The sequence below is a fragment of the Kwoniella botswanensis genome, chromosome 1 (genome assembly GCF_036426115.1).
Source record: "Kwoniella botswanensis chromosome 1, complete sequence".
Lineage (NCBI taxonomy): Eukaryota > Fungi > Basidiomycota > Tremellomycetes > Tremellales > Cryptococcaceae > Kwoniella > Kwoniella botswanensis.
The window spans coordinates 1,871,567-1,890,951 of record NC_088599.1 but is presented as its reverse complement, the minus strand read 5'-3'; the positions used below and the strand labels follow the sequence as shown (position 1 = coordinate 1,890,951).

Below are 19,385 nucleotides of genomic sequence, written 5' to 3'. Positions count from 1 at the left end.
TTATGAGCTGTCATGCATCAATCCATATGATTCAATCGATACATGTCTCGGTGATTAGTAAAATACAAATATGGGCCATAAGCAGACACGAGTCAAGGGATTAGGGATTGAAATGGCTAATCAGGTCCTGTTGTTGGGTAATCGTAATCAGGGGACTACACCCCATTAGAACGCGGGTTAGTCCGGAACATTACATTTACTAGTCACATAAGACGCGTCTCATGAGAAAGGGTATACATACCATGAGTATGGGTTGACGCGATCACCAGCAGAATTGACTTTCAACATTACTCGGGCCTTCGTATCACAACTTACATACGACCATATCTAATCTAATGTCAAGATAGATCATACATACTCTCTCATCACTCTTCACATGAATTGATCTTCTCCTCTCTTTCTTCATCATTCCTTTCCATATTTGGTCATTCCACCAATCCACTCGACGAACATGGCCATTGCCTCATCCTCCGCTAGTCCTGCTCGAGCCAGTCTCAGGAGGTCAGCTTCACAGAGGAAGATCGTCAATATGACACTGGACAGCGACGACGATGATGAGCCTCAACCAGTGAAATCCAAGCAAGTCAATGGCACAAAGAGGAAGAGAGTGAGTTGAAAAAGTAACGGTGTGCTGCTCACCGCTTACTGAGACTGTTTCCGCTTGGTAGATCGAATTATCAGTCACTCCCTCCGAATCAGCCGAAGCATCTGCGTCAGAAGAGGACAGCCATAACGACAATGACGAATCAGATGACGAAGAATACGAAGTTGATTATATAGTAGATTCACGTTACATCAAATTCCGAGGTAAGAGGACATTAGAATATCTTATACATTGGACCGGATACTCTGTGAAAGATAGATCATGGACTGTAGCATCACAGTTTGAGAATGATGATCCACCCGTACTTCAATTCTATAAGAAGAACCCGAATAAACCTGGTGCAGAAGCTGTTTTAGGAAAAGCAAGTTCGTCAACGAAGATGGAAAAAGGTATGTCTTCGAATCACCTTCGTCAGTTACGAAGCGTGCCTTCGCTGACTGATATTGACCGCTTCGTAGCTTCTTCGTCGACGAAGATAGATGCTTCGCCTAGTCTTCGAGAAAATGTGAGGAACAAACAAGAAAATCAACCTCAACCTCAGGAAAAAGAAAAAGAAAAGGAGAAAGAGAATGGAAGATCCAAACCGAATCCTGCGTTAGGGATAAAAGGGTTTTTCAAAGTACTTGATCCCAAACCTACTTCCCCTTCTACATCTACACCAAAGGATAAAGGCAGAAACAAGGATAAAGAGAATATCATACCTACACCTGAACCCACATCATCAGACGTCGACACGGATACTCCCTCCAAAACCAGACCTAGAAGTAGACCAAGTAAAGGGGTGGTAACGAAAAGGGTGACTCAAAAGAATGATACGAAAGAACCTCCTGCAAAGAGACGAAAGGCCGCACCACCTACGCCAACTCCTGCCGATGACGATGATGAACAGCAGTCCTCGAGTGATGAGGATGCAGGAAGCGATTTCGTCATGGGCGAGGAGGATGGTGATAAGGAGGATGATGGTATTAGCGATGATGATGATGGGGACTTCAAATCTGATGCTGAGAGTGAGGCAGCAGAGGAGGAAGAGGAGGAGGATGAGCCTGAGGAGAGAGGTAACTACTCCTGTCTATTTAAGTGACACTATGCTGATTTACGTCTGTCTTGTGTTTGTAGAGGTCAAGAAATCCACTTCAACTGCGAGAAAAGTCGGAGGATGGGGTGTGAAAGTTAAGGCTCCTGAAAAAGCACCTGTGAACCTGTGAGTGATGCTACCCTCGTTACTGATACCTCCGTCATACAGTACATACGTCATACAGTATAAGCCTGCGACTGACTGGATAATCGTTCTATACCGTGCAGTAAGGGATACAAGACCGGTGTCAAACCTCTGGGTCAGAAATTAGATATCAGGAATGCTATCAAGAACATGAGTGAAGATTTACCACCCATGAATGATATCGAAGTCATGTTCGATCATTTGGTGTCTAGAGTGAGTCGTTTAACAACGCAGGATAGCACATAATGTGACTTCAATTAACAATAATTGATAGATGCCTGACATCGTGCAATTGGTGAAGAGACTGAATGGAAGGAAACTGAGAGTAGCCACCATGTGCTCGTGAGTATGCTAGTGATTAATATGTTATCATACATCTGCTGATCTTCATCCAATAGTGGTACCGAATCTCCTCTGCTCGCACTCAACATGATCGCCAAAGCTATCAAAGCTCAACACGACTTGACCTTGTCTTTCGATCATGTTTTCTCGTGTGAAATCGAGCCTTTCAAGCAAGCCTACATCGAAAGAAACTTCGCTCCTCCAGTGTTGTTCAGAGATGTCACTGAGCTGGGAAAGAAGAAGGCACATACAGCTTATGGATCGTTAGTGGAAGTGCCTGGCAATGTCGATGTGAGTGAAGCTATGCGGAACTCGTGGTATACACCAGCTGACCAGACACGATATACAGATCCTCATTGCTGGTACATCATGTGTTGACTATTCCACTTTGAACAATGTGCAACAAGATATCGATGCAAATGGTGAATCAGGACGAACATTCCGAGGAATGCTTCAATGGGTCAAGAAACACCAACCACCTGTGGTCATTTTGGAGAATGTGTGTAATGCACCATGGGATAAGGTGGTAGCTTATTTCGCTCAGATTGATTACGATGCGCAGTATACCCGGTAAGTTAGCTCAATCTGGCGACTCGTCCACATCGGACAAAGAAGCTGATAGGTGATCTACAGACTCGACACCAAAGAGTTCTATATCCCTCACACTCGTACCCGAGTATATCTATTCGCTACCCCTTGCAAAAAGAACGATAGTTCTCACTTAGCCGAGAAGTGGGCCACGACCGTCAAGGACCTGCGTAGACCTTGGTCATCCCCCTTCGAAGCGTTCCTACTCCACACGGACGATCCCAACATCCATCGAGCCCGACTTGATCTCGCTTCAGCCAAGGAGCACAAGGACGGTACTCAACGAAAGGCGACTGATTGGGGTCGATGTGAATCCCGTCATCATCGAGCTCGTCAGGACGAAGCTCTCGGTATTTTACGTCCTCTTACTTCATGGCAGGAAGCTGGTGTGTGCAAAGGCTTAGATTGGACCTGGAACGACTGGTTACTGGCCCAAACAGAAAGAGTGTTGGACTTGCTGGAAATCTCAACGCTCCGAATGGCAAAGGAAGGTACCGATTCTGGATTCAAAGCTTGTATTTGGAATGTCAGTCAGAACGTCGATCGTCAGGCTGGTTCATCGAAGACCGCTCTTGCCTCCTGTCTCACACCGAATATGATTCCCTGGGTCACAACTCGAGGAGGACCTGTGACAGGAAGAGAGGCTCTCGCACTTCAAGGTATTCCCGTAAGAGAATTACTTCTCACAAGTGAAAATGAAGATCAACTCGCCGATCTTGCTGGAAATGCCATGACTACCACTGTCGTCGGTGCATCGATGCTTGCTGCCCTCAAAGTCGCTGTAGACAAGGTTACTGCTGGTCAGAACGCTATTGCAGATGCAGCTAAGATCGAAGAGGAAGCTGCCCTCAACGATGATCTTGTGTCCAAACGAATTGTAGAAGAAGATAAACTCGAAAAACATGATTTGGACTTGGCAAAAGTTGCCAAAGCCGATCTCTTGGAGATACTTGATCTAGCTGAGAGAAGTTCAAGACATTGTCAGTGTGAAGGTCAATCCGGTACGGCTTCACCGATTGAGGAGTGCACGGCATGTGGATATAGGGCTTGTAAAGCTTGTGGCGGTAGACCAGATCATCATTACGCTCCATGTCAGAATATCAGAGTCGAACCTACCGAGTTTGAGAAGCGATTCAAGGAGTTGTTACCTATGCGAGTCAAGATAGCTGGTCTATCCCAATCATCTCTGTCCACAGTCAGGGAAAAGGCCAAGGAACTAGGTAAAGGTACTGTAGATGAGAAAGATTGGAAACTTTGGACGAAAGCCGTCATCGAAGGTGTCGAAGATGCTGAATTCAGGTTTAGATATCTGAAGAGGCAATACATCTGGACAGCTGTATACGAGGCTCCCAACGCTACCTTGGATTTATTCTTAGAAGGTCAAGCCCCCGAATGGAGACTTACGATCAAAGCTCCTGCCACTGAACCCAACAACAGTAGACTCAGAGCACTACTTCTTCACCCCGTAGCAAGACTACGCTTCGATATCAAAGGTCAAGATGTTCTATGCGGACCTTGGCAGCTCTGCGTACCATCTCAGCAATCTTTCCAGATCGAAGTGAACGGTAAAGGAGAACTTGTGCCTACATGGCAAGCGTCTTTAGGTCTTCAAGCTGGTCTGGAAAAGACTCGAAGATGGTCTCAAGTTGAATTTGTCCTGCCCGAAGAAGCCGAAGCTGCTCTCGATCGCAAATTATCCGGTACTTATACACTCTTGCCCAAATGTGGTCAAGCGATGTCGTCACTACACAAGAAAGATTCTGATCCCGCCGATAAAGGATTAGCTGCCCTCTACTTCTTCCTCGATCCCACACGATGTGGAGAATCAGAAGATGATCCATACGTATTTTCAACTTCGACCGAGAGATTGGATTTCGGTACCGAGCGAGCAGTTATAGCTGTGTTAGAACCTAAATGGCGAGAGAATTCTAAACCTCAACAGAAAGTCAGGTTGGATGTTAGAGGTGGATGGGTGGTTTGTAAAGAAGCTCACTTGACCGCTGTAGGAGGAAGCGATATTGCTGTAGTGCAAGATCAACAGTCTACCGATCAGATCAAGAGAGACGCGGCCACCTTTGCGATCCCACCTTCAGCCACCTCAGTTTCAGTCAGCCTTTCCAATGACGGGTGTACCCATGCTTCTGCCCTGTTGTCATGTAGAGTGCCACTGGATCCTGCCCATTCAGAGAGTATGTGGAGACCCAATGCTTGGGGTGAGATCGATCTGCTCCATCAAGGTAATGCGACGTTCTCAAACCTCGCTTGGATAACGGAGAGATTACCTCCCTTGGACAAGCTGAGCAAATGGACGGCTTTGGCTGATGTCGACGTAAGTCCCCAGGCTTCACTAGCTTTTTTGCCCGTAAAGTCGCTGACAACAGGTGGGCGATGATCAGGCCGCTGGTACAGCTTGTGAAAGGTGTGCGCCCCGACCACCCAAGATCCACTGGATTAAGAAAGCTGGAAAGCTCAATAAGAACGGTGGTAAGACCAAAGCGACCATCATTGCATTTGAGGACAAGCTTGAAGCTGGCCGATACGAACATGTGAGTATAGTCGCGCGGCAAGTTGAGTAGGTACTGATGGACTTGCATGATTCATAGGCTCTCAAAAACAGACCTGCCCCATTCGTCGTACAGCTTCGATTAGACCACGATATCGGCTCTTTCCGGATTGGTCTGAACATCGTTTCTCTTGCCCATCGAGCTCTCTCACGACTCCCCGTCAACGAGAAGAAAGGTCAGATCAAGCTTTCTTGGAGATTGACTCCAGGTCAAGTCGCCGACGTACCTGAATCACCACGAGTCTTCATTTTACCCAGTAACAAGCGAGATCCCGAACACGAGCAACCCAAGGGATTCAAGCTTCCTCTACGTGTAGAGCAACTTCGATCATTATGGTGGATGAAGGAGCAAGAAGCAGCTACTGGTAAAGCTCATACTTTCGTCGAAGAAGAAATCTCGGAAGCTGCCCTACCATCTTTGGGTTGGAGAGCTGAAGGTAAAGCGGAACGACCGGTGATGATCCGTGGAGGTGTGATTGCCGATCAAGTCGGTTATGGAAAGACCATCATTTCCCTCGCCCTTATCGCTGAAAGTAAACATATCCCTGCGCCTGAACCTGCTCCAGCTGGACTTATCGATCTCAAAGCCACCTTGATTGTCGTTCCTGGACATTTGAGTAAACAATGGCCTAGTGAAATCACGCGATTCACAGGTAAAATGTTCAATATCATCGTCATTCAAAATATGAAGGATCTACAACAGAAATCGATATCCGAATTGTCGAAACCCGATATAATTGTTATGGCTTCGGAGATATTCGAGGCTGATGTATATTGGGAGAGATTCGAATACTTGTCTTCACAGCCTGAAGAATGGTTGAACGATAAACAAGGTGGTAGATTCTTCTCTGATCGACTGGAAACTGCCATGGAATCGTTGAAAGATCAAGTGACCATTCTATCTGAAGAAGGATCGGAAAGTCTACAAAGCAAGATGAAAGAAAGACAAAAAAAGTTGAAAGAGGAATCGGAAAAGAAGAAAGAAGCTCATAAGACTTCTGAATTTGGAAAGAGGATGAAAGGGAAAGCTTATAGAGATAAATACGATGATGAATCTAGTTCGAAGAAGAAGACGAGTAAGTCGGTGGAGGATATCGAAAAATGGGAAGCATCGGAAGATGAACTTAGTGTGAGTGGTCACTATTATCTTGCTCAGAAAATCCTGCTGATATGTGAGGTGTGAGTAGGAGGACGAAGATGAACTGGCTGCTATCCCTGTACCTACGTTCAGGAATGCTAAAGGGACGGAATCATTTTCGAGCTCCAGTGTTCAGGATAATTACACGAGGTTGTCATGTCCTGTCATGCATATGTTCCGGTGAGTCAGCTCACGTGTATCAGTTGTACCATATTAGCTGACCTATCGAGTGACAGATTCCGACGAGTCATTGCAGACGAGTTCACCTATCTAGACAAGAAATCCCTCGCTGCTCTTCTACGATTGTCATCGTGTTACAAATGGGTCTTATCTGGTACTCCGCCGGTCAGCGATTTCCCTGCCATCCGAAGGTGAGCTATATCTTATGGAACTGGAAGATGCTGCAAAGCTGACCCGATCATACAGTATCGCTGCATTTATGGGTATTCACCTTGGTATTCCAGACGACGCTGAGGGTAACGCACAAGCTCAAAAAGCCAGAGCGAAAGAACAAACTCAAGCTGAAAAGTTCCACGCTTTCAGAGAAGTCCATTCTCAGGCATGGCACAGGCGACGAGACGACCTTGCACAAGAGTTCTTGAACATCTTTGTCAGGCAGAATATCGCTGAGATAGATGACATTCCTACTGTTGAACACATTCACCATATCAAGCTTCCCGCTTCCGAAGGTGCTGTATATCTAGAGCTGGAACATCATCTTCAAGCTTTGGAGATGCAAGCGTGAGTGCAGCTGTCATGTAATCGTCTCTGCAGCTGACAATGCTCATCACAGACGAAAAGAGACCAAATTCAAGAATGTCACTCAGGGGGATCGAAATGCCCGACTTGAAGAAGCTCTCGTCGATTCGAAGACAGCCGAAGAAGCTCTGCTTAAGCGATGTTGTCATTTCACACTCGATCTGACCGACAAGAAGAGAGATGCGAAATCTGCTCAGGAAGCTTGCGAACATATCACTGGAGCAAGAAGTCAACAGTTGATAGGATGTGAAGAAGATCTTTATCGATCGATCAACGAGGCTGTCGCTTTACATTGTTGGATCAGGAAAAAGGGTAGTTTCGGAAAGAGCGATCCTGAGAAGCAACACTTCCAGGAATGGATAAATGATTCAAGTAACACCAAGAAACATCAAGGTGATTCCGAAGCTGCCGAAAGGCTTATCAAGGTCTTGGCTAAATGCGGAATTAAGAATGGGTTAATCCCTTCCGAACCTGTCAATGGGAAACCAGCCAAGATTGAAAAGGGAGGAAAGGTCGAAGATGTCAAATGGCAATTACGTGAACACAGTCACCTCTTACGAAAATTATCAAAAGAGTTAGTAGCTCGAGTCAGATCTCTAAGATTCTTCGAGGTGGTCAGGAAACTTCAACGGAATGGACCTGAAGCGAAAGCAGTATTGGAAGCTTCAGAATGCGGACATAAGCCATCGACCCACCCTGATAAAGAAATGGCGATATTATCGTGTTGTGGGCACGTCTCATGTTTGGAATGTATGACTAGATCGGCAGATCAACAACGATGTGTGAAAGGAGAAGATTGTCATTCCGCCGTTAGACATACGAATATCGTCAAGGTAAAATCATTAGGTATAGAAGGAGAGTTGTCATCAGGTAGATTCGGGGCGAAATTACAAAAATTAGTTGATCTCATACACTCTATACCTAAAGATCAGAGGGTGTTGGTATTCCTTCAATGGGAAGATCTAGCTGGGAAAGTATCCGAGGCTTTATCTTCCGGAAAGATATCTCACGTGACGTTAAGTGGATCAGTCAAAGCTCGTGCGAACACTTTGGATAGGTTCCAGCAGTCCGATCCGGAAGATCCATCAGAAGACAGAGTATTACTCCTCAAGGTCAATGATGCTTCTGCGGCAGGATCGAATTTGACAGTAGCGAATCATGTGATTTTCCTTGGACCGTTGTTCACCAACTCCTTATTGAATTATCGAGCTGTCGAAACTCAAGCTATAGGAAGAATCAGACGATATGGACAAAATAAGAAAGTACACATTCACCGATTGTTGGCGTTGGATACGATTGATATGACCATCTTCGAATCTAGAAGGAATGAATTGATGGCTAAACCTGATTATGAACAGGTACCAATAGAAGAATATAAAGGGAAAAAGTTGGTTCCCAAGAAGAACAAACAAAGACTATCAAATGTTGATGATGGGGATGATGTGGAAGTTGAAATTCAAGTTAGTCCGAAGAAAGCTAAGATGATGAAAAAATTGAACTTGGAAAATAGTCAGGATGAACCTATTGAGATTGATTAATTGATGATGACACGAATGATATATATATATAGTTTTCTTGTAGAAATTGGTATACAATAATACGTAGTTGTGTATTTATATTATTTTGGAATTTGTTCTTGATGCATTGATATATTGTCAGATTGACATGGAATTTGATGCTCGAGTTTCACTTGATTTCTAACAACTTCTAAAATACAATCGAGTTGCATATACATATATACGTACTATACAAGTATACATGCATGCATAAATGTCCCCTCGTGATATGTCCTGTACATCCTATAGTCGTTTCAAAATTCATTTCATAATCATAATGATGAACGAGATTACTTCTTCTTACTTATACCATTAGAGTCGAAATCGTCACTGCGATTCAGAGCGTTATGATCAGCGGAGACTGACTTGTATTCATGGGTAGATGAGATGAGAATCTACCCATAATCAAATCGTAATTCCTCATTTTTCCGTATATTTCGTACTGTGTAGATAGATGGAGCATTAGCGACATCGACATATATTATCTTATACAGGTTTTTGGCAGTGCCGAACTTGGACTTGTATTGTATAATGAGAGGTAGATATGACTCACTAGCGAAAAATGCGATCCTAGCTTCATCATTAATGATCATAGCTGAAACTCGAAAGATTAGTTTATATACTGTCACGCGACACAGGGGAAGAAGGAAGTTAGAACAATGCAAATTTTAAACATACTCTTAGCGGTTACATTCTTCGATTGACCTTTGCCACTGTTTATAAACCTCGTTATGTTCCCGTAATTGCCTGCATCGATATCTGAATCGCCATTCAAGCTGAATATGTATTGTCGGCCGATTTGGTCCTGTGTTTGTGTGATTGGGTTCATCAGCAGGATGGTAAGAAGAGGGAGAGATCGACTTGACTTACGTTGATTTGACTTCATGCAATGTCAGCGATAATGATTACCGTCAATTCATGGACAATATGTATATATATATACATATATATATGTACCTCGATGATGGAAAGGAAAAACTCACTCTCGTCTGCCTCCTTCAGCTTTCGATATGACCTCGCCGATATATTCTATATTGGTATCCAGTCGAAGATCAGGCTTGTTAGAGTCCATGTGCAGGCACATGTCATATAGGACTCGACTCACCACCTATTACACGTCCTTTCGAGATATGCTCATCCGCAATAACACCATATCCTGAAACTTCACTGATACCTACTCGCAATTTCTGATCAAGTCCATCAAGTCCATCAAGCAATCAAATTAGCTAAAATGTGTTTTCTCCTCTTTATCGGAAGTAGAAAAGCAAAACGACATACCGGGAAAACACCTTTTTGTAGGTTCACATTCCCACAATAAGTCTTCCTTTCGATCTCGGTCATAGATACGGATTGAACACCATTCGTTGCCTTCCCATTTCCATGTTTTTGCAAGTAATCTCTAGCGGCCGATATTTCATCCCTATTGTAGTTCGTGGTTCGTATCGATCAGCTATAATGAACAAACTCTCGTGGCTGGTGCGCTGATCACTCACTCTGACCCACATAGACCACACGATTCTGGATCACACTCCCTACCGCTCCTTGCACAGGGACACGTATCAATCGTAGTACAAGCCCCTTTGGTCGACTTGTTCCCGTTGCCTGGAAATATTCTATGGCAATTGCACCCCTTGTTACGTCTCTTACAGTCAGGCGAGCACTGATGTTCACCGATACCAAACATCAGTCAGAGCAAGACCAGTCGAAAACCCAAAAAAGGGTTTGTTCCCATTGCTCACCCCGCAATTTCTACCGCACATCCATCCTGCTGTGAAACATGGACAAACTTCCGAGATACATGGTCCAGGATGATTGCATTCTTGAAGAGCCGGAGCTTGATTGACACTGACGAAACCTATAACGCAAGGGAAGAGAGACGTTGAAATTTTTGGTCGATCAGTCCAATCTGTCCGAAACGAAAATGATCATGTGTCATTATCACACTTACGTGGTGGTTGATTTCTCGTATTTGGGATCGTCGATACTTGGGTTGTGATTGAATCTTGATCGAATTCGCTCGATAATGGTGTAGGTATAGTTGAGTCAAGAGCTGCCAGAGCCATGATTTGGATGGCCACCTAAAAGCAATAGTCTCCAGATTATTGATGGTCGTAGATGAATGCAAGCACAATCCAGTATTTACCTCTTTACAAGTATATCCATTACTTCTCAAACTCAACATACACAAATCCCCACTCGTGATTTTACAATCGCTCGACGTGATTTCAATTATCGATACGGTTTCCGTCTCGGGCCATATCTGACAGTTGGAAGCTTGTTCGCGCAACTCCGATGGGCTGGATAGACTGTAACATTGATCCGAGCATGGTTTGTGGTCTTGATCAATCTCTGGTAATTTCGCTCGTTTTTTGGGAATGTATTTGGGATGTAGAGAATGTTGATTCGAACTGATCGAATGGATTGTTAGATGATTATCTTCCAGACTGCCTACAAGTATCACCACGTATAGAGTAGCTCAGCCTACTTTCTGATGTATGTCGCTAGTCGCTGGTGAATGTAGCTCACTATGTCTCAAACAGCCATATATCGTACAACCCTGTCTTGAACAGAGTAAATCACCCATATCGTTCATGTCTATCCCATCTTGATTTTCTACTTTCACCTTTAACGGTTCATTCCATTTCCTCTTTCTCGGATTGATCGAATTGGCCGAAGAGGAAGAAGAAGAAGACGGGTCGAGAGGGAAGGGAGGCAAATCTCTTGATAGATCGAGATTCTCAATTCTGGTGACTTCCAATGGTAAGATCCTAGTTTGATCGATTTGCTCCGATGTAATGAGGTTCTTGGACCTCGTACGTATACGAGAGAGAGCTTCCACTTGAATTATATCGACTGAATGTAGCGTGTTGACAAGTAAGCTTTTGTATATCTTCTTGATTGCTGGATGGAAAGGTGGAAATAGGAGGAGGATGTATAAATGATGCTACGTTGTTATTGAACGAGTAGGTATTTGACCATACCATACCATAGGTCTTTGGCATATGAGAGTGAAGGTCTATGATTATAGAAATAAAATTTCATCGTGTGACACCACTCACCCTCTGGATCCCTCCACGCACCAACCCACGCCATCCTCCTCCCAAACTGATCAAACCATTTCTCCTCATTGAAATCCTGATCATCACGAAAGACAGGGATGAACGGCATCGCACCTTCATCTTCTACGTATATGTTTTGATGGCCGTAAGAGCAAAAGTAATATGGTGGGATAGTTTCGACTTTATATCCATCATTTTTATCTTCATCTTCTTCTTGATTCGTAACTTTTCTTATTCTCGTCGTAGGGGCCTGTATCAATCCCTTCAAACTCGTTGCGTCACTATCTCTTTGCATAGTGTACGTGTAACTTCCTTGAACCGGTTCGACATTTTTCGACATAAAGGTCATTTTGGAAGTATTCGTATTAGTATTTGCTATGCTTTTACCGCTCTTTGATGATTTACCATTGTTATTTTTCGAGATATGAGATTTACTTGTTGACGACGATGATGGCCTGGTAAACATCATTGAGGTTGAGGTTGTAGTGTAATTCGAGTTCAACGTCGATTTCTGTGAACCCATGAATCTTTCCTTTTCTCTTTTCCTTTTCCCTTTCTCATTTCCATTCTCATCTTCATCATCGATACCCATCCTATCTTGCTCTGATATCCTCTTCAATTCCTCACCCAGCTCGCGATGCCTCCTTACCAACTCATCTTCCACCTTTTCAGCATCTCTCACCATCTCACCATTGATGATTGGAAGTGTCGCAGGTGGTTTCCAAGCATAGTAATCTCTCCAAGTCTGGTCGAACGTCGCTCTGACCAGACGGCGGATATCCCTTCCTCGTAGTTGAGCTTCTACCGAGACTGCAGGCGGGATTGAGATTGAGATTGGCGCTGGTGTTGAAGGTGGGGAATGATTGAATGACATGGTGGATCTGCGTGACCTGCCGGTCAGGAGCTGATCATTGTCCGAATGGACTCGAACGTATGGAAACGTAGATGAATGTAAATACGAGTAAAATGGTTTGAGTGGATTGTTGGTTTATTTTGGTTTTTGATTTTACCGCAACTAACGCGTCTCACCACAAACACTCATGTCCATCCATGTTCATATGCAACTAGATGTGAGGAATTCATGAGTCTAACTCTTGAATGCATTGGTTGCTGATATTGATACTGTAGGAGATACATACACACAGACAGACTAGTAGATTAAGATATATATGTATGTATGAATTCGTCATCAAGCATAAGGCATAAGCAGGAAGAGTGCGGGTAGATTGAATGAAATTAAATTAAATTGTACAACAAGACCTGATCAATTGGATCCATGGATCCGTAAGATATGTATGTGATATGTATGAGTATATGATATGTCGATGAATGTATTCTTCGATTTAATGAGTCTAATTTCTAGACATGATCGGACCACCATTAGGAGTAGTCAAAGGAGTGATAACTCTTTTCACACCTGTTCTAAACCTAATCGGACCATCTTCCACCACCCCTCCAACGTACTTTTCAAATTGATCTTGATCATCATCATCTTGAACGTGCATTCCAAAAGTAGGATCGAAATCTTCCCTTCGATAACCCCATTTACCGGGTAACCAAAAATCATCATGGCCGATTACCGCAGAGCCATTTCCCATTCTTCTCTGTCTCAACGTCAATCTTTCCAATTGTTTCTCTTTGGCTTCTCTCCTCATTGAGATGGAAGGTGAGAACAGCGGTCCAGCCGAGGGATGTAAAGGAGATTGTTTCGATTTGGTCGAATGGGATGGATTGACGGCAAGAGGGTATAAGGATAAAACTCCAGATTTGTCCATCCAATCTTGAATAGGTGCTAATTCAGGTTCCACATCTTGCGTATTGAGTGTCAACCTAGATTGAGCTCTCAATAATCCCGAAGCTGATAATAAACCGTTGGATGCGTTGGACCCATTCGAATGTCCATCTTCGTCGTAAGGAGTTACCAAGTCGGAATGGTGACCGTCCGATTCAGTACAGGTACTATTCCTCCTTGAATGTTGAGTCGATCTCGGTTGAGATGAAGAAAATTCGATTGCAGCCTCGTTGTTGTTGGGTTTTGAACAACACAGATCGCATACTCGTTCTTTTACGATACGGCGGTTCCCCGTAGCATCCAATGAGACGAGCGAACCTCTCTGGGAAGAATGGGTCGAGCAGAAAAGTTGGCCACACATCCTACAGTGGTGTCTACGTGGACCTAAGAAGAAGTAGGTGGGTTGAGCAAAGTTGGCGGTGCATAGTGGATAAGTGCACAGAGCGGAATCGGCGTCAGGCTAGATAAAGGCGAGAGCCATGATCAGTAACTATTCTACTGTTTCCAGTTGTGTAGTGAACGTTAAGAGAAAGAGGCGATGCGATGACTCACTTGCCACTTTGATCTATCCATCACTTCACCCATAACACCCGTCTGAGCGGTAGCCAGCAGCTCAGCACAGATCTGTCTGTTATCTGAGCAGTCTGAATCGGAGAGCGGCGAGGATACTGTAGGGACGGCATAATCGATAGAGGGAGAAGCGACAGGTTCCATGTTGAGGTAATTCAATCCGCTAGACGATGAAGCTACAGGTTGAAGATTATTCGAACGACATTGAGAGGATGAAGATGTCTGGGAGTGTGAAGAGGTCGAAAGATGATTGGCATCTTGCGATGCTATAAACAGAAAAAAAAAAAATAGTCAACAAGACTTGGTCTATTCGCCGTGGCCATTGGCGTTCACTAGCGTGATTACCATTACGGCAACTCGAGATCACAACGACACTCACAGAGATCACTTGCGCTACCTTTTGATCTACAGAGCTGTTGCTGGGTCTGCTCATGCTGTTCCAACCATTGCGCCTGCGCTTGGTACTGTGCTACCTGGTTCGAAGTGGGAAGTTGGGGGAGGAGTGATTCGGGTCTGTTGAGTTGGAGTAAAGATGAATGCGAGGATGAGTGAGATGACATGTTGGATTGAAAGGGAGGTACAGGTCTAATAGTATTTGTTTGTTTGTGTTGATTGTTGATGTCTATGAAGTGGAGATGAAAGGGAGTGATGGGGGGATGCAAAGGTGTTTATAAGGGAGTTGGGATGGGTGGATGTCGTCTCCACAGGATACAGGATGCGAATGGGACTAGCGTATGTAGTAGAAGCAGGTCGTCAGATCATTCGTATGGTGATGGAATGGTAATTATCGTTTATTTGGTTGGATACTTTTAGCAACATATCCGACCCGTCAATAATCAGCACACGGACCTTTGACCCCTCACAGCTCGTAAGTAACTTAGCAGTTACTCTAGAACCCTAGATCAGATAACCCCCTTTGCGTCCCTTTTCCCTTTCCCTTCTCCGTTTACCCTTTCCCTTTTCGACACTCAGTGACGCTTGGTGTATCCAACTGCCGAAACGTTAAAGCCTTAAACGATTGAACGATTCAGCCGGGTCCGTGCTCCTGCCTGAATTGGATTATCCGATCTGACATCAGGAAAAGGGACCAAAAGGGTAGGTCGGTATCCTGAAAGTGGAAAGTGGAAAATGCTGTGCCTGCGTGCATCGTGACACTGGTGCTCTCTCAACCGGGTTTCTCGGTTATATGCTGTCCAAACAACCACGAGGTTCAAAGGTATCTATCTTTTACGGTATTTGGGAGAAAGGGATGAAAGGGGTAGTTGTAGGCACCGACCGCACTAACAACATGAAAATACCCAACTCGTTCTGTTTCTTCTGTCTCAGCCCCAAGAAGCCTGAAGCCCACACAAGCGCTATAAAAATACAAAGACCGATTATTCGTATTTTCGGACTTGATTTTACGTTAGTTGCTCAGCAATGCTCAGTTCAGGTTCAGGTTCAGCTTCGGGAGTTTGATCGATCCTGGATACATCCCCTACATCACATCGCCTAAGCTAGCGCCGGTCGTGTGAGCGGGCTTGGGGCTTTGGGAGCTCTTCAACCCAAGTCAACCCAAAACCGATCAAATCTGTTTGATCTTTGTTTATGTATAATTGAGTGACCTACGTACGGCCTCGATTAGAGGGTGGCTTGAGCTTGATTACTTGTGATCGATCAACGACCAAAGGACCTTATGGATACGTTGATGGGTAGTTTGAAACCGGTCTAATGGATCACCCTCCTTTCGTTGTGATCAAGCGATCGATCATGTGCATGGATCTCATAATGATTGCCGCTTCCCCAACCATAAAAAATCAAATATACACACCGCTCCCATCAAGGGATGACACTTTACGCAGCTGGGTTTTGTCTAAGCAAAACTGGTACTAAAAAAGATCGTCGTTGGCAAGTCATCCACTAAATTGGTACATGTGCTATACTTTTCATGTTCGGCTCTATACTTTTTCCAGTGCACTACTGGCTCCACAAATATCGTACGGTAAAAGAGATGCATGTCTACTATAGATGGAACTCAATAGTCCATAGCAAGGAGTGACGTAGTGTTGCAGTCACTACTGTAAAATTATTCCGCATCCGAGAAATACTGAGATGGAATGTGGTTGGAGCTATTTGGATCCGGTTTGCTGTCTCATTGGATCTGCATCTACTTTCGACTTTTCGACAATTTATATCCGGTCCAAGGTTAAACGATCACTTGGCTCATGTTTCATATTGCATATTTCATGAACCACGTCTACAGCACACATTCCACATGCAGCCTTACATGATTTTTTCATCACCTTCGCTCGCGTATGATTTCTCCTTCCTTTCCCTTTTGGAAAGGGAAACCTCTTTCCTCCCTTTCGTCAGTCAAGGTAATTTAACTTCAAGCCACTTCATAATGTTCATACTTGAACTTTTGTGGGAATCAATTATGCCATTTGATATGTATCCCAAATATACGGTAAGGAGGTCTGTTGTCTTTTGAGTCAGTGCGAAATGTCCCAAACCGGTTGTCTCATCTCAATAACCGTACAACCGTACATTTGAACAGATATTTTCGCAAGCGGCTTTAAGACGAGTCAAAGATCACGTACAGCAGTACAAACTGATCTTGTACCAAGTTGTACGGCCGGCGGTACCAGATGATTATTCAAACATGTCGTAAGAAACCTAAACGAGTGATGAGGTGTATGTAGTAATCGTCGTCGTACGATTGCAGCATTTTGACTTTGGATACATGAGAGCTTCGGGACGGATTGGGATGTCCAATAAAAAACGGTGATCGCCGCACGATTGATTTATATAAATGGATGGCTCATATACGTTAAGATCAAGTTGACACGCGTGGACCAATCGCGAATATCAGAACATGAGCACTTACATATCTTGCAGCCCATACTGCAGTAGCAGTACATGCACATTGCAGAGACGACAACCCCAAACGAAAGATCGTTCCGTGCTCTAAGGATAACAGCGATAACCTAGATCTCTGACGAGAGAGATAACGAGATACTATTCGGATCGAGGTTTACAAGGTCCACGAAGTCTAGATCCAGGTTCAGGTTCGAGTTCAGGTTCTTATTCGTTTTGGAATTCACTCTTCATTCTTCACACATCGACCAGATCAGATCAGGTCAAGTCAGGCGATATCGCTAGCTGGACTGTTACAGGACTGATTCAGCTGAACTCAATTACGAGCACGACCCGACAATGCAGTCATCAGACCCCGGACACCTGTTCCAAACTACCTCTCAGCTCGCTCAGTCAGCAAACAGAGAAAGGAAGTTGAAAGCGTCAGAGAAGATTGGTGAACCCATTAACGTTTCCAGTAAAGTTCTGGATCTCGTTGTGAGAGGACAGGAAGGGTGGACGGCTGAAAGTGGATTTATATGTAGGAGGTTGGATCTGAGGGTGAGTGTATTTTTAATTGACACTGTCCTGCTGGGGCACAGTATCAGCGTTTTCATACGACATCTCCTGGTAGACATAAGTTGAGCTGAGCTAGGTATGTTCTTTTTTGTAGACGGGCAAAACGATAAAGATATATAAAGGTCATCAAGGTCCTGTAACTAGTATTGCATTACATGAGATCCGGAATTCAGATGATGGGAATAAATGGTTGGCTCTGTTCACTGGATCATGGGATAAGACGATCAAAATATGGAATGCAGATGTAAGTATAGAATTCATGCAAACCAAATTGTCCAACATTGGAGTGAGAATGTAGACTGACTGATTTGTGGGGTGATTAGTCGGGAGAACTCTTACATACTTTAGAATCTCATGTCGATTTCATCAAATCACTCTTAATCTTACCTTCCACCAACCACTTGACATTACTTTCAACCTCTTCAGATCGAACTATCAAACTATGGGATATATCTTCCCTTTCGTCTGGTACACCAAGGTGCATACAAATTATTAAAGGACATACTCGACCGGTAGAATGTTCGGTGTATAGATTGGATATAGACGTAAATGGGAAACCAACAGGTGGGGTAACGGTGTACACTGGTGACTCATTGGGCCTAATCAAAGTTTGGAGTTGGAATGGTTCAGAGAGGAAATTGGTATTGGAGGATAAAGAGGAATTGAAAGGTCATGAGACGAGTGTGAATCAATTGGCTATAACAGATGAAGGATTATGGAGTGGTGAGTGCGATAACTTTCATCTAAGAGATTTCCTTCTGTTTGCTTTTCAATGATGTTATTGCTTGGTATCTTGTGGCAACAACGAACCAAATTGACTATTTATCCTTTGATTCGACTTGACTTGATACTTCACCATTGGGATCGTAGCTGAAATATATTCAATCTAGTGTCATCGGATAAAACAGCAATTTTCCATCCTTTCTCTTCATCAGCCAAACCAAAACCTAAAATCACCCATCCATCCTACGTTCGATCCATCTTACCTATCCCTGAGGATTTCCCCTTACCGCAATCATTACTATTGACAGGATCTGAGGATGAGGAAATACGTATATTCAATATCGATTCGTTATTGGATATAGGCCAGAGCCAGACGGCAAAAGTAAAAGGTATAATACAAGGTCATTGTGGGGATGTTACCGTTCTGAGAGCTTGGTATAGAGATGAAGAAGGGAAGAAGGGATGGTATGTCGTTTCGGGAGGATTGGATTGTACACTTAGAAGATGGAGTGTACAAGGTGAGTTGACTTCCCTGCTTACGAGTTCATCTTGCGACGAGGATGTGAGTTGTTGATTGGTATATTTGTTTACGAACAATCTGAAAAATTGTAGACCTCCTTAACCCACCGGTACTGAATTACGAACCTGAAGAAGAGAAAGAGGAAATAGGTCTGACGGAGGAAGAAGAGAGGGAGTTGGCGGAATTGATGTCTGATGAGGATTGAGTGGTCGGTTTATTTCTTTGTATATACGTTATATATACCCTGCATTCATGATATTTGTTTATAATTACGATTATGATTACTATTTCTCGCTGATGTGTTCGCTCCAAAACCTCCATCATTGTATCAACCCTATGGCTATGCAATATGCATATGAGAATATGTAAGGGACATAGTGACTCGCCGAATCATTGTTCTACCAAACGTAAAACTCCAGGTGAGCCAAAGTAGTACCCTCTAATTTGATCATCGATCCACCACTAGTTCAATTAAGACGCTTATGACTTTCGACTTCTCCTGTTGGGGATGAAGGGGAGAAGGGTCATAAGGGGCGTT

The 19,385-nt window shown here is 43.9% G+C and overlaps 4 protein-coding genes across 4 annotated transcripts; 2 read left to right on the top strand and 2 right to left on the bottom strand.

Annotated features, from left to right (window-relative positions):
• Positions 1–451: 451 nt before the first annotated feature.
• On the top strand, positions 452–8,751 carry L199_000733 (uncharacterized protein; the record flags this gene model as incomplete). Its single annotated transcript, XM_064886497.1, has 15 exons — positions 452–607; positions 669–993; positions 1,063–1,659; positions 1,721–1,805; positions 1,907–2,036; positions 2,098–2,165; positions 2,222–2,456; positions 2,515–2,735; positions 2,799–5,082; positions 5,150–5,299; positions 5,357–6,445; positions 6,504–6,634; positions 6,691–6,825; positions 6,881–7,195; positions 7,248–8,751. The coding sequence occupies 15 exons, from the start codon at positions 452–454 to the stop codon at positions 8,749–8,751; spliced, it is 7,425 nt and encodes a 2,474-aa protein (XP_064742569.1).
• Positions 8,752–9,059: 308 nt separating this feature from the next.
• Positions 9,060–12,702, bottom strand: L199_000732 (uncharacterized protein; the record flags this gene model as incomplete). The annotated part of the gene is made up of 14 exons (XM_064886496.1): positions 9,060–9,099; positions 9,169–9,211; positions 9,323–9,364; positions 9,448–9,574; positions 9,640–9,649; positions 9,753–9,798; positions 9,875–9,956; positions 10,048–10,189; positions 10,263–10,429; positions 10,509–10,624; positions 10,718–10,847; positions 10,913–11,217; positions 11,296–11,622; positions 11,829–12,702. 14 exons carry the CDS (start codon positions 12,700–12,702, stop codon positions 9,060–9,062), a joined length of 2,451 nt encoding a protein of 816 aa, XP_064742568.1.
• A 478-nt stretch (positions 12,703–13,180) lies between these two features.
• On the bottom strand, positions 13,181–14,750 carry L199_000731 (uncharacterized protein; the record flags this gene model as incomplete). The annotated part of the gene is made up of 3 exons (XM_064886495.1): positions 13,181–14,080; positions 14,173–14,456; positions 14,570–14,750. 3 exons carry the CDS (start codon positions 14,748–14,750, stop codon positions 13,181–13,183), a joined length of 1,365 nt encoding a protein of 454 aa, XP_064742567.1.
• Positions 14,751–17,385: 2,635 nt separating this feature from the next.
• L199_000730 (uncharacterized protein) lies at positions 17,386–19,052 on the top strand (the record flags this gene model as incomplete). Its single annotated transcript, XM_064886494.1, has 5 exons — positions 17,386–17,586; positions 17,699–17,848; positions 17,928–18,327; positions 18,495–18,845; positions 18,940–19,052. 5 exons carry the CDS (start codon positions 17,386–17,388, stop codon positions 19,050–19,052), a joined length of 1,215 nt encoding a protein of 404 aa, XP_064742566.1.
• Positions 19,053–19,385: the final 333 nt, after the last annotated feature.